Source organism: Pseudonaja textilis, chromosome 5 (assembly GCF_049901715.1).
Source record: "Pseudonaja textilis isolate UNSWEBS1 chromosome 5, rPseTex1.2, whole genome shotgun sequence".
Classification (NCBI taxonomy): Eukaryota; Metazoa; Chordata; class Lepidosauria; order Squamata; family Elapidae; genus Pseudonaja; species Pseudonaja textilis.
Genome location: NC_141994.1, coordinates 56718914 through 56735036, shown reverse-complemented (window position 1 = coordinate 56735036; position 16123 = coordinate 56718914). Strand labels below are relative to the sequence as shown.

General features: G+C 36.6%; 1 protein-coding gene across 3 annotated transcripts in view; it reads right to left on the bottom strand.

The window, feature by feature from the left end:
* The window catches only part of DGKI (diacylglycerol kinase iota), a 276299-nt gene that overhangs the window by 116785 nt on the left and 143391 nt on the right, over positions 1-16123 (bottom strand). For all 3 annotated transcript variants that reach the window (XM_087934980.1, XM_087934981.1, XM_026698300.2), the window contains 7 exons: positions 11738-11812; positions 10952-11047; positions 10520-10602; positions 6370-6430; positions 4315-4428; positions 3727-3864; positions 3185-3263 (listed from right to left, as the gene is read on the bottom strand). In XM_087934980.1, coding sequence (XP_087791106.1) covers positions 3185-3263; positions 3727-3864; positions 4315-4428; positions 6370-6430; positions 10520-10602; positions 10952-11047; positions 11738-11812 — 646 coding nt within the window. The remainder of the gene's footprint in view (positions 1-3184; positions 3264-3726; positions 3865-4314; positions 4429-6369; positions 6431-10519; positions 10603-10951; positions 11048-11737; positions 11813-16123) is intronic.

Here is a 16123-nt window from a genome sequence, read left to right as displayed (position 1 = left end):
TCTCCCAATCCTTTGGAATACCCAATTTTCTGCTCCTGGCAGCAGTAGAAAAACAACTTGGTACAGGTGGCATTTTAACAAACAAGAACTAACAGTTAAGCTCCTGTAAGAGCTAGGAGACAGAAGGAAATGGCAGAAGGAAGGAGATCTGAGGTTGTTGGGGGAGAAGCTGAGTGACACCCCATCAACCAAATGCAATATGCAATAAGAATATAGCAAAACCTTTTTTTAATCTAATTTTTCTCTATCATGTTAAAGCAGAGGTGTGTGTAGAAGAGAATAGCATTAAGAGTAAACATAGGTGCTATCTTGCTTTAAAATATGCATGTTATCTTGCCATAGTTTTTTCTCTCTCCTCTGTTTATTGAAATGCATATGCATGTATTACACTGACATCTCTGGAATAACATTCATTTATTCTTTATTAAGCATTATGGTTTCATTATTAAATAAAACTTCTAACACAGAAATCATCAGTCAAAATATTTAGCTGCAAGCATATTTGGCAAGTATTCCAACACATGTTCATACAGAATAAAAGTGCTACTGTCAACCCTGTCATTTCTTTGCCTTTCCACAAGCCTTCATTGTGAATCGGACTGCTTGCTGCCTTTGTAATGTGGGGGAAAAAAAACATGCATTCACTCTTTTCATCAAGCAGACAAACCTTTATTTAATCTGGCATGTCAAGAAAAATGAGGTGGGGGAGATAATTTTTTCAATTGGGCTTGATGATAGCATGAAAATAAGGACAAATAAGGTTTGATATTCCAAATTCATAGGAATAAATCATCCAGATTCTAAACAGTTTTAGGTATCATCTGTGTATTCTCCCGCCATCCAGGCATGTATGCTAATGCAATGCAACTTCTGATAAACTGGTGCCTTTCAGATGCTCTAGATTACAATTGTCATAATTCCTAAACTGGAGGGGTAAAATCTAATTTTTCCACAGGTCACAGATTTTGAATTAATTGTAATACACAGAGCAAGGAACTTCAAACTTGACAAGTTTAAGACTTGTGGGCTTCAACTCCCAGAATTCCTATGCTAACATGACTGGAGGAAGAATTCTGGGAGTTGACGTCCACAAGTCTTAAAGCTGTCAAGTTTGAAGCCCCTTGACACAGAGAATATATATAGAAACTTTGATAAGTCAACAAACAGATAAATATGGCTTAAGACCATATGAAGGGTTTATGAAAACATTTCAGACAGGCACCCTCCTAATTTCAAGAAGATTGAAAAAAGGAGATGGGGAAGCAAAACAGAAGAGAATAAAAGAGTTGGAAGGGACTTTGGAGGTCTTCTAACCCAACCCCCTGCTTAGGCAGGAAACCCTATAGCATTTCAGACAAATGGTTATCCAATCTCTTCTCAAAAACTTCCATTTACAACTTCTGGAGGCAAGTTGTTCCACTGATTAATTGTTCTAACTGTCAAGAAATTTCTCCATAGTTCTAGGTTGCTTCTCTCCTTGATTGGTGTCCACCCATTGCTTCTTATCTTGCCCTCAGGTGCTTTGGAGCAGGGGTCTCCAACCTTGGCAACTTTAAGACTTGTGGACTTCAAATCCCAGAATTCCTCAGCCAGCAAAGCTGGCTGGGGAATTATGGGAGTTGAAATCTACAAGTCTTAAAGTTGCCAAGGTTGGAGACCCCTCCTTTGGAAAATAGCTTGACTCCCTCTTCTTTGTGCCAGTTTTTACACTTGCATATTTACACTTGCAAGATCCATTCTAATAAAAGTAATGCTTGGAATATGTGGCATCTGGCCTACTATACAAGGATGACATATGATTCATGAATGCATGCCTTAGTAATTGTCAGCCTTTAGGAGTACGTCAGAATAACAATCCAATGTCATGTAGGTCAGTACTATTTTTACTGTAAAGCAATAGTAACAGTATCTTAAAAGACTGAATGGACTTCTTCCTCCCTCCCTCCCTCCCTCCCTCCCTTCCTTCCTCCTTCCTTCCTTCCTTCCTTCCTTCCTTCCTTCCTTCTTCATGAGAAGATTTTATCTGAAAGATTTTCTCAGGTTACAATGCTGATCCCAACTCAGGTTTCTTTTATCTGATCATTTTCTTAGGTGTGACCTATCTCCAAGTCCTCAAATCTATTCCATCTATCATCTATTCCAAAGTAATCATGTTCAGATTTTTCTCAGTAGAAGGATACCACACTACTGTAAGACTTCTTTTACACGAAGAAAGGCAGATTGTTAGAATGCAGATTAGAATGCAGTATTGCAAGCAAACTCTGCCCATAGTCTGGAGTTCGATCCTGACTCAGCCTTCCATCTTTCTGAGGTCAGTAAAATGAGGAGCCAGATTGTTGGGACAGCATGCTGATTCTGTAACCTGCTCAAAGAATGTTGTGAAACATTATGGAATGGTATATAAGTCTAAGTGCTATTACTATTGCATTTGTATGATACATTTTTACTTGAGATATCCACATATGCTCCTTGTGTACATTAGTGCATACAATACATCCTTTCACTGCAAGATATAGAATTTTTCAGTGAAATCAGACTGCAAAGGTAGACAGCAAATATTATCCCAAGTCTGATTCTGGTGACCTACATAAAAATATATTTGGCATGAAATATCTCATACTAATTTAAGATTCCCTGCTGTTCTCTGTAAGACAAGTTTTGCTTTCTAAATCAGCCAAAATTAGCTAGACAAGATTATTCTAAATGTTAATATGTTTTCTGAACTGGAAATAAATCATCTCTAGTTGCTAGTTGTTAACCTGACCAAGATTTGGGATGTGTTGTTTGTTGAAACCTTCACAATAGATAAAAATGTATCAGCTAACATTTTCCTCATCATTTGAATAAATATCTATAGTATCTTTAATTCATTCAGAGTACAGGAACATGATAATCCTTTGCTGATACTGTTTACAGAAACTAACCATAAACACAATACCTATTCTCACCAAAGAGAAAAAAAGATTTCTCACCTTTTCCTTAACTCTTCTATTATTTTCTTAAGAATAGGAACAATTTTCATCCCCCTTTTGTCCCATTGTATACTGTAGCTTCACAGCTGACAAAATGATATCTATTCCATAGGCATTAAGGACACACCAGCCACATTTAGGGCGCATGTTAAGTGTATCTAATCCTTTTTTCTAGATGCACACTCTGAGAGAGATAGCTTTAGTTCCCTCACCTCGAGATTCATGGAATTCCAGCGTGACATGGGCATCAAATCCGAGGCTGAAGTAATTATTGAAAACGTTGAGGGGGAGCTGCAGTGATGAGATCAGAAGTAAAAAGAAAGAAAGAAAGAAAGAAAGAAAGAAACTTTGTAGAATGGCAATATAGAAAAATAAAACAGAATTGTAAACACTAGGACTCACTAAGCAAAGTTGACTTTGTTATTTCAGGTATGAGTGTGTGTAATTTTGGAACAATATTATCTAGTCATATTAGTAGACTATAAATTGGAATTGGTAGTAGATGCATAAGGGATTTGCATATATAGGACTCCTAAAATTTTCACTAGTGGGCGGGTTTTATTTCATGCTTACTGGCTAATTGTTGACAGGTCTGAAAACAATAAATAGCCAACATAGTAGAGCAAATAAAGAGAGGCTGGCCCAAAATGAACAAATAGTAGGATTCCATGTCTAGAAATATTCCACAGCCACTCTGCATGATCTCTGATCTCCCAATTCTAGACTACTTTATGGAGAAAGTTTTCACTCCAACCTTATGTGTTCCATCTTCAACTTCATCTGGGGAAAAATCAGGGTTTCTCTCCACTTGAAGATTCCAACGATCTAATTGAACAATTGCCCCATCTTCTACATGACAGAGAATTTTCGCAACAGGTTCATCAGTATATCCCTGAAGTAGGACAGACAAGTAGGCATATGTAAATAATATTTTGTCTTAATAAATGATTAATTGATTAGTCTATGGGATACTCATCAATATTTAGTCAAAAGCAGCTAATTAAATCTTCATAATTCCCATCATTGGAACATGGACAAGACAGGACACAAGAAATCCATAAAATATTATAAAGTTGTACAAATATTAGATTATACTGGGAATGAATAACAATAACAAGTATAGGACCAACTAGCCCTGCCATGGTTGTGTTTATTTCATTTAATGGGAAAAAAGAAAGTAATAAAAGTGAAAGTTGAAATAGGAACTTTCTATTCTATGCATGAAAAATAATGCACCAATTGGAAGAATATTTTTAATACATTTCCTTCCACAGTTTAGGCTCCTCCTTCACTTTCAACAAAGAGTGAAATGACAACCAGTCAGACTTGTATTCAGACTTACCCCTCCCCAGTTGAGAGTGCGAGCAAGATCATTCCCAGTGCCAAGTGGAAGTACAGCTACAGGAGGCTGGGGATTCAGCTGTAACTCATCCAGAATGGAGAGGATCCAGCCAACCTAAGCATCAACAGTTACAGAGTTGGAAGTAAATTTCTAGACCATACAGAAAGATGAGTCTAACCAGAGTTTATGGTTGCAATTCTAGGCAGTGCTGTTCATTCCTGCCAATGTGTGGTTCATGGAAGAGATTGATGAGGAAGACTCTGAACATGAACACTCATAGAAATAGACAGATGAAGGAATAACAGATACAGGGTGGGGCTACTATATCTGCACTGCAAAAATCTGAATGATTGGTGGACAAAGAATGAACTATATTACACCAGCCATAGCTTGTTTTCTCTGTGAATGATATGATAGATGGTATAACTGAACAATGTACGGCATTCTGTTTTTATCCTGTCCAAGAGAAAAACATATACTATAGATAGCAATTGCAATAGTATTTATGCTTATGTACCATCCTGTAGTGCTTTGTGGCACTCTGTGGAGCGTTTGCCTGAAGTTTAACTACTATGCCACCAGAGCTCTAGATGTCAATCCATATGTCAATAACAGAGTATCTATATTTTCCCCATTCCCCTCCCAACCGCCAATTCATATTAGTTAAGGAAAAATATTTAAGAGAATTGCTATAAGAACAATCCATGAGATGCCCTACATTGAAAATCATGTGGGACAACACTAATAAAAATGAATTGTTCTGTCTTGGAATCAGGTTTTTGGATATATAAAAACAAAAATCTGGTTTTGAATATATAAAACTTTGGGAGTTCTAAATATGGCTAAGTTTTGCTTTTAACATTTTAGGAAATGACATTGTTATTTATGCTAGAAGTCATAATAAAATAATTCACAGAGACTTAATTCCTTAGGACGATATTTTGGATTTGGGATAGGATACCATCTGATTAGTTCTGAAGCTTGATGGAAAAATCTGAGGCTTGGAAGAATTTGAACTGACAATATTTCATTTATCATCAGAAAAAAGGTTAATTCTGAACAGGGACACGAGAAAAATCTTCTCCTTTCTGTTTCCTTTCAATAATGCAAAGTAATAAGTAGTCTCACTGAATATTCACTAGATCCATTTGAACAAGATTTTCATTTCTAAATGTAATAGCTTTTGGAACAACACCACATTAATTTCCTTCAAATATAATCTCAAGAAAGATAAATCAGGCACTGCTCATACTGATGAGACGGCACTGCCCCCATTCGCTCAAAATGTGAAATGCAAGGGAAAAGATATCGAAAGCAATAAATCCAGTCCCATGGCATAGATGAGCTCCAAACCCATTAAACTGATGAGCCCAGTCCTCCATAAATATATATTTGGAAAGCCATCTATGAAAAAAAGGAAGAATAAAACCAGACAGTAAGCATGTGTAGGATTCTTTGATTTTCACTTCAGTGTTCTCATATTATCATGATGAACAACTAATTACTGCAACGTAATTGGCTTGTGTGAATAGAACAAGGCAGAGATAAAAAAAATTAAAAAATTTTAAATTGTTTCATTCATACACAAAAAAACCCAAATCAATACTCTGTTCTGCAAGACAAATATTGGACAAGCATGTGTGAATGGAGTGAGTGACTAACTCTCATTAAAATATGTTTAAAGCTTTTAATAGATGATATTGACTAGTTAGGATAGAAGTATTACATTCTTCAATATTATGTTATTTCTCAAGGAGAGAGACAGGGGGAGGGAAGAAGAGAAGGAGGGAGACGGAGAGATAGAAGGATAAAGAAAAAGTGATAACTATAATCTGCAAGATTTGATTGATTGATTGAATTTATATAGATGGTCATGTCTCTTGCATGTGACTGCAAGTGATGTACATAGTTAAAATTCAAGATAACAATCAGAAAATTCAACTATTCAAATCAATTAAAAACAGTTAAAGCCTATTTTATTTTAATAATTTCACCAACAATCATTGGTAGTGCCTCCTACTGTTGGGAAAGCTAATGAAAAGGAATCGGTCTTACTGTTCCATCGCCACCACAAGCCAGGATTCGCAGATTTGGCATTTTTCTGTACAATTCAAGCCTAGTGAAAGAAAACAGGACAAATGTTGTCTTTTTTAAAATCATGAAGACAGATTTTAAAAATGCCTCTATGTGATCAAGGCTCCCTAATCAAATATTTATTATCAAGAGCACAAAGAAAAGTTGAATCACTCAAGAAACAAGAAATTGGTTTTGCCATACCCACCGCTTCACTCTGGCAAGGTCAGTCTCTGCTCTAAAGCCAATCCCTTTACTAAAATCAGATATGGTGAGGAAGGTAGTACATATTTTACAGAAGTTATTGGGTCATGTACAGTATATGTGGTATCTTCCTCAATAGTAGCAACTGTGAGAGGGATCTCAGTGTCCTAGTGGAAAGTCACTTAGATATGAGCCAGCAGTGTGCTATAGCTGCCAAAAAAGCCAACACAGTTCTAGGCTCATAAACAGAGGGGTAGAATCAAGATCACATGAAGTGTTAATACCACTTTATAATGCCTTGGTCAGGCCACACTTGGAATACTGCATCCAGTTTTGGTTGCCATGATGTAAAAAAGATGTTGAGACTGTGCAGAGTTCTCTGCAGAGTGCAGAGAAGAGCAACAAAGATGATTAGAGGATTGGAGGCTACAGCATATGAAGAACGGTTGCAGGAACTGGGTATGTCTAATCTAATGAAAAGAAGGATTAGGGGAGACTAGGGGTGACATGATAGGAGTGTTCCAATATCTCAGGGGCTGCCACAAAGAAGAGGGAGTCAAGCTATTCCCCAAAGCACCTGAGGGCAAGACAAGAAGCAATGGGTGAAACTAATGAAGGAGAGAAGCAACTTAGAACTAAGGAGAAATTTTCTGACAGAACAATTAATCAGTGAAATAACTTGCTTCCAGAAGTTGTAAATGCTCCAGTAATGGAAGTTTTTAAGAAGAGATTGGCTAACCATTTGTCTGAAATGCTATAGAGTTTCCTGCCTAAGAAGGGGGTTGGACTAGAAGAACTTCAAGCTCCCTTGTTATTCTATTCTATTCTATTTGTCCCTGAGGGATCTCAATCATCCAGGTCATGATTGTCCCAAAGGTGCTTTTTTTCTCAAAAGTCAACAAGACTTTTTTGTTCTATTTTCTTGTGAAAATGTTTCGCTTCTAAACCAAGAAGCTTTTTCAGTTCTAACTAACCAGTGGGAAATGGAAGGATTTACATGATATTTATTTATGTGATTTATATAAATATTTTCATTCCCTACCAGTTAGTTAGAACCCAAGAAGCTTCTTGAATGAGAAGCAAAACATTTTCAAAGTGAAAAAAAAAAAACCCAACCAAGTCCAGTTGGCTTTTGATTAAAATAAAACATCTTTGGATCACGTTTCTCAGAATAGTACTCTGGATTCAAATCATTTTTAAAAAGGCCTTTTCAGAAACAAGTATACCAGTAATTAGCCAAACTTTAAAATATTATTTGAAAAGTTAAAGACACCAATTGCAAGTGAGCCTGGAAAGCAGTTGCTGATCCAGATTTTTTTTCTATATTGGATTTAATTAGTTTTGAGGCTTTTACCAGTTAGCAGCCTAAATCACATATTTTGCACTATGTCACAAAACCGTCGCTTGGTTTAAAGCAATTATGCAAATTGATTGACGGAATGTTACCTCAGAAATAACAAATTGTACTCTGATGCTTAAACAAAAAAACCCCAACGAGAGTCTCTGTTGTTCTCTTGTTTTCTGAAACTTGGCTCGGTATCTGCTAGCAATGTCCTTGGTTATGTCAAGCCTTTTTTCACATATAGACATAGCAAAAAACATTTTAAAAAAACAAAATAAGACTGTTCTGCTTTTGAAAATACCAGGAATACAGGCACATCAGATGAGAGTTAGACAATATCCAAGAGTGCCATCTTGTGGCATTAAAAACATGTTATATAGGAATGTATAGAGTAGATATTTAAAATAAGGTTTTAAAAACCTTCAAACAGTATTGTGGGACACTAAAACATCTCTGTAATTTTCTTGGTAACAACAGAGACATTGCCAACTATGGCCCTCGTTTAGGTTATTTGTAACTTCCCAGTCTAGGATTTTCTAATAATATCCCATCCAAACATTAACAAGATCTTACTTTCCTTAGTATTTTAGGATCACCTAAGCCAAGGCTGTCACACACTGGCCACGCCCCTGCTGGGTTTAGCGAAGGGAGAAAAAGTTGTGATATATCATGTGACGATGCTGTGATGATGCAAGTTTCACATCCCTGACCTAAGCATCTCCCAATTTCAGCAACTTTAAGATGTGTGGTCTTCAAATCTCAGTCTCCCCCAGGAGTTGAATCCTGTCCAGATTTGGGATTGTAACGCTAATTATAACTCTCGGAAAATAGAGTAAAACTCTAATCAAAACTACCACAACTATAAATAACATAAGATAACCTTTATTGTCACTTTTTCTATGTACACACTGGTACACATTAAAAATGAAATTTTGATGCCTGCTCTCAAAAGAAATATACATACATACATACATACATACATACATACATGCATGCATACATACATACATGTGTGTGTGTGCACACAGTATATACTTATACAGTATATACACATATATATGCATATATTAATCACAGACCATTTTGAATACATAGCAGAAAAAGGAGTCTTGCATGCTATTTATTTAGCATTTCATTACAATGCTATTGGAGACTTTCTTTGAACTGCAAACTAAAACTAAAATGGCAGCCCCTGCTGGGTTTAGTGAAGGGAGAAAAAGTTGTGATATATCATGTGACGATGCTGTGATGATGCAAGTTTCACATCCCTGACCTAAGCATCTCCCAATTTCAGCAACTTTAAGATGTGTGGTCTTCAAATCTCAGTCTCCCCCAGGAGTTGAATCCTGTCCAGATTTGGGATTGTAACGCTAATTGTAACTCTCGGAAAATAGAGTAAAACTCTAATCAAAACTACCACAACTATAGATAACATAAGATAACCTTTATTGTCACTTTTTCTATGTACACACTGGTACACATTAAAAATGAAATTTTGATGCCCGCTCTCAAAAGAAATATACATACATACATACATACATACATACATGCATACATACATACATGTGTGTGTGTGCACACAGTATATACTTATACAGTATATACACATATATATGCATATATTAATCACAGACCATTTTGAATACATAGCAGAAAAAGGAGTCTTGCATGCTATTTATTTAGCATTTCATTACAATGCTATTGGAGACTTTCTTTGAACTGCAAACTAAAACTAAAATGGCAGTAAATCAAGATTCTGGCCAAGATGAAGAAATTAAAATTCCCTTCTACTCCCTAAGACTACTGTAGCTTCATATCCAGTCACACATTAATATGTGAGCCAGTTTGGTTTAGTGGTTAATGTACCAAACTAGAAATTAGAAGACTGTAGAGTTCAAGCCCTGCCTTAGCCAAGAAAGGCAGTTGGGTGACTTTGGGCCAGTCACTTTTTCTCATTCCAACTCACTTTATATAGGAGGAGGAAGGTGTGTGGGTATGTTTGCTGCCTTCAGTTATTTTTAAAAGGGTTTTTCATAATGCATAAATGCATGTTCCATTGCTTGTTGTCTTCTGTGGGTACACAATAGTCATTTTTACTGCCATTTGTAAAATCAGTGCATTCATTAACACACCTTAAATTTTCCCCTTAAAAAATTAAACTATTTTCATCATTACTGGAAATTCTGGTTTCAGTCATTTACTTGACATTCTCATGTAATTTTTGTATCCAATGCAGTCGTTCACCACCATCATCTCCCCATTTTTTTTTTTTTTTTGAAGTATGGCTCTTAGCTGTTCAAAATTGCCTGGTGCCCACTGAAGAGGATAATAATAAGCATAAGGAAGTATAAATGTAATTGTCACAACTGAACAGTTCAAGGGATAGTTTCTGTCAATTCATCCCTCTCAAGTTAATTCTCTCTGCATTTGTTGGAGCTGGAATTCCCATTACTTCCAGCCATCATGGCTAGAAGCCAGTTTATGTTTTTAATTATTAGAGATAGTAATATTTCCCTCCAATGTGTTTTGAGTTGTCTCACATGAAAATAATGAAGGGCGGGTCAAACTAAACACCCCAAAACTTACGCATCTCTTGGTCCTTCCTGAGATAGGTCAAAAACCTGACGTGGATTCAAGTACCACATAAACATTTGAAGCACTTTAGTACCCTGTAAAGGACAAAAAAAAAAAAAGAAAACGATCAATTAACTTGTATCTCAGTCTTAAAATGCATGATACAGAATTTCATTAGTTTCCCATTAAGAGAACTCTTATTTCAGATGCGCTAGTGATATTACCTAGTTTGGTAGTGCAACATCTGCAAGAAAACCACCAAGTTCAGAGACCACCAAGGACTCCCAGTTCAACTCTGAGCTGCAATATTCTCTTCTATCTTATTTTAGAACTTACTTCCAACCTTTAACTCTTTCATCAAGTTTGAGATATTTTTTTTCTGGCATGTATTCTGAACCCCTTTCTTGGTAAAAGCACATTCTGTGCTTGATGCCCCATATTTACCTGATTCCCTCCACTTTTTGGATTCACAAATACAAGCAAGGGTTTCATGAGAGGGGAAGAGATAGGTTTAATCATAAATGGTCGCCCTTTGTTCTCCTAGAGAAAGAAAAGGAAAGCATCAGCAGAAAGTTGCAGCAGGCACTTTAGCTAGTGGTATAAAACTACCAGGCATAAAATAATCGAATTGCTTCTTATTAAAAAAAAAAAAAAGTAAGGTATCATAAAGATTCAGAATGTGATTCCTCACTACAATTTGATGAAAAATAGTTAACCCCATCCTACATCTTTATAAAAGTCTATTCAAATGTCCTGAATGGTAGAGACAGGAGTCTCCACAGATAACAGTTTGGGGATATGCATTTTCAATCAAGCAGGAAATATGAATTGGGTTTGGGATGGGACTTGGGGAAGAGAGGAGAAAATAAATATAATGTTAAATACATGTTATATTTAGCATAAATCTAGAATCTTCTAGAATATAATGGGATATGTCAGCTAATATAACTGAAAGGGATCAGATTGGATCACCTGTTGTTTTATGAGTATATTTCTCCAATTAATAATCATTGATTAGTCATTAATTCCACTAATTAATAATCATTAATCAATCATTAATCACCAAACACATTATATTTAGCATAAGTATAACATGCCTCATATAACATGCCTCTAGAATAGAATGGGATGTGTCTAATAGAACTGAAAGGGATCAGATTGGATCAGCTGTTTTGTTATGATTATTTTTCCCCTAATTAATAATCATAATAAATTGTTTGAAAAACTTACCTCATTTCCTCTTTTACTGACTTTCCTTTTAAAAGAGGTTCTTTTCTTCCGCCTGGTCGAATTTTTCAGTGAATTCTGTTTTGTTTTGATTTTTTAAGAAGAGAAGGGGGAGAATTTAAAAACAATTATGCCAAACAGAAGATCTCCCTATAAGAAACACCTTTGTGACAGTACCTGTGGAGAATGATACACCATCTGGGCACGCATGCATGAGTTGAAAGAACATGCGTCTCATGCTTTACATTTTCACATCACTGTTATGGAGAAAGCCACACACTAAGACCAGACTGGTACTTTCAGAACCGGAGACTTCCAATGCTGTGAGGGAGAAGAAAACTAGATGCTCCCATAGACTCACATAAGAGCACATGCTGTACCTGCCAACCCTCCCATTTCAGGTAGGAGACGCCCGTTTTCCTTCCGGGGCTCCAGTCTCCCGCCCAATCAAGTTCGTCTCCTGGTGTGGAGACCACCTATATAAAAAGGTTAAGGAGAACAAGATAAAGCCAGCTATGCTCCGGGGAGGGGGGGGTCTTTTCTCCTACTTAAACCAATGGCATTAACCGGTAGGGTAATTAATTATTAGTAGGTTAGATATATCCTCCTGTCTCATATTAGTTGATGTGTGATATCACAGGTTACTTTTTAGAGACAATGCTAAACATTTTTAGAGTTGATTCACAGACTATTGATTTTAAATGTACAGATAATCCTCAATTAACAACAATAATTGGAATCAGACTTTCTGTTTCCAAGTAATGCAGTCATAAAGTATGACATCATGTGCCATTTAGCGGTAGCAATTCTGACAGCCCCAAAGACCAGTGGTGGGATTTAGCTGGTTTTCACCGGTTCAACTGAACCGGTTATTAAATTACTCGCCCAACACTATTAAAATGGATCATGGGTGCTGTGCTGCAATGGAGAAACGGGCAATGGAGCAGCCAACATGAGGATGGAGAAAGCCACTTTCCTTCTTTCTTCTCCCTGCTCCTCCTCCTTTTCTCATGCCAGCCACTCCATTGCCTGTTTCTCCATTGCAGCACAGCACCCATCATCCATTTTGATCGTGGGGGGGGGGTGTAATTTAATAACTAGTTTGCCCAGGGTCAAGTTGGCCATCATAGGAGGCTCTTCCTGCATGTGCAGCAGAGCTGGAGGATGGGAATGGGCCATGCCTCCCACGACAGCCAACCTGACCCTGGGCAAACTGGTTGTTAAATTAGTTGAATCCCACCACTGCCAATGACCATTATTAGCCAAGAACCACATGAGTCATTGGGCAAGAACATCAAACGATCATGATTCCCTGCTGGCTTCCTCATTGACACTACTTTGTGTGAAGCTGACCACCCAGTTTGCAAGGATGTGTCCGTGGGAGGACTGCATTGATCAGAACTTTAAGAAATGTTCATAACTATCATTCATTCAGTTGTTGCAAGTCTGAATGGTCACTGACCAAGTGGTTGTTAAACAAGTCACCTGTACAGTAAAAGAGCATAGCAATGGATTCTGTACTTGTATTTTGCAAAAAATATGCATCAAGTAGGTTGGCTTAAGAAACACCAAGTTCCTGTTCAAAATCTCTGTCAAATAATCCATATTTGTTGATTTATAATGTCGGCAATGGCTGCCAGAGATATGTTCCTATGCAAGAATTACCTAACAAAGTAATGACTTATAAGATATCCTATATATTAAGTATAAGCAACTTCAAAGAAAACCTCATTGTTGGCCACTTAAATCTTTCTAGAGATATTCTCCCAATGTTGAGCTGGCTGGATTACTCTGAGCATTTAACTGTATTTGTCCCTAGTTTTTAAAATAATAACTAAAAAATAAAGATAATGAAGACTTTAGTCTTTGTTTTAATTATGTAGGATTTGTTTGGTGTGTATCTGAGCAAATCCTTTCTCCTCTCTGTCCCCATAAATTATTGGCATTTCATTCTGTACCACTCAATGCTAAATCCCTGTACATTCCAGAATGCAAGTTGTGTGTTCCCCTTGGATAATGTTGCAAAATCACAAAGCCATTTTCTCCATGTTGAAATTCCTTGAAAGTATAATGAAAATTAAAGAAAAGCACTTCTGTGTATACCACAAAGGAACAATGCAAACTATCCCAATAGATGGATAGCTCAAGAGTTTGTTTTTGCAAATATTCTAAATACTTTAAGGAGTCAAAGAAAATGAAAATTTCAGGCTTATGAGGAAAGATTGAAGGAACTGGGTATCTTTAGCCCTAAAAAACAATCACTGATAGGGGATATGATGTCCCACATCAAATTTTTGAAAGCAAGGTCAAGGCCTTTCTTCAGAGTGCATGACATAGAATAATGGATTTAATTTACAGGAAGGCAGATTCCAAGGGAATGTTAGAAGAAACTTCCAGAAAGTACAAGTAATTTGACAGTGGATTTAATTATCCAGAGAAGTACAGGATTCGCTTCACTGGATTTGTTCAAGCAGCTGCTTAATAAGCATCTCTTGGGAATGGTTTAATTATATTTCTGCACTGTATATAGGAATTGACAATGACCTAAACATCCACCTTCAACATTATAATTCTATGAAAGCTATGAGGCAGGGGAATATTGTTAAAGTTATTCTTTTACATCTAATGATAAATACAGCCGTGTTATCTACAAAGAGTCATGTTTCCACTTTTAATCATAAAATGAATGCCTCTGGCATTCACAACCACTTCGGTCTATTAGCCCGCATTTCTGTGCAGATCATTTAAATTGTTTATAACAGTTTCATACAGGGGAAAAAAACTATTCCTGAATTTGTTTCCACCTTATCTAAATTGATAAAAAGGTATTGGCAATATCTTTTAAAGGAGAAGATTGTTTCAGTGATGCTCTCATGGGTTGAGTACATTGTCTTCTTCAATTAGAAGATGACCAAGTGCTAGTCTTTCTTTTTAGAATCAGCTCCCCAAGATGACACAGCCTCTTTGGCTTCCCATGTTTCTATTAAAACACAAAGGAAGGCAGCATGCAAAAAGACTTCCCGTGAGGCTTTCAGTGGTGTGGGCAGCCAGGCAGACTTCAAAATCATGGAGAGATGTGTTACAAAAATAACCACAGCTTTAGCACCTTCTGCCATCTCCAGGTATAAAATAAGCTCAACCACATGAGACATGTTCATGTGTCCTTAAAATAAGGTGTTTTTTTTTTTAAAAAATCAATGCTTCTTTTACAAGGGAAGAGAATTTCTGAGCAACCAAAAGCACTTTTGAGTCTGTCATCTGCACCTCTACAACTGTCTGGTTGGGTTCTGCACCGACTTCACAGGATAATTATGACTACAGAAAAAACAATTATACCAGTCTGCTTCCGTTGCGGACCTGTACATTGCATGCGTCAAAAAAAGGGCTGTGAAAATATTTACAGACCCCTTACATCCTGGACATAAACTGTTTCAACTCCTACCCTCAAAATGATGCTATAGAGCACTGCACTCCAGAACAACTAGACACAAGAACAGTTTTTTCTCAAACGCTATTACTCTGCTAAACAAATAATTCCCTCAACAATGTCCAACTATTTATTAACTCTGCATTACTATTATTATTAATCCTCTTATCATTCCTATGACCCATCCCCTCCCACTTGTGATTGTATGACTGTAACTTTGTCACTTGTTATATCCTTACAATGTATATTGACTGTTTCCTAGTATGATTTGATTGCTTATTTGTACCCTATGACTATCATTAAGTGTTGTACCTTATGATTCTTGATGAATGTATCTTTTCTTTTTATGTACACTGAGAGCCTATGCACCAAGACAAATTCCTTGTATGTCTAATCACATTTGGCCAATAAAGAATTCATTCCTAATTCATTCATTCATTTCAGCATTGGGCTCTTAATAACAGGGCTTGAAGCCAAATTCCCCTTCTAGTAAAACTTTCAATGGTCATATTACTCCTCATTAAGGAACATTTCAAATAATCCATCACAATAATTCCAATTCAAGCACAAATAAATTATTATTCTTTCTTGGGTTACTCTATATTTGTTTGTTGTTATTATTGTTCCTTTTACTTTGGATTCTCTTGCAGATCCAAGATCCAAACATTATATGTTCCAGTAAAGTGATTATTTGCTTCTTTCTTCTGAAGGAGTTACCCAACTATACCTCCAGGCTCAATTTCCCACATTCATCCATGCATTTAATAGAAAGTCTGGAATCCACACAGCACTCCCTTTCATAATTTCCCTGAACACATGAATACTCTTCTCCACGCCATATATTCCATCTCTTCATAATGGAGAGAACTCAAAAGTATTTCAAATCACCAAAGTATCATTTGCTGTGAAAAAGGAAAGAATTTATCACAGTACAGCAATTCCAAGGGAAGACATTGTGATTT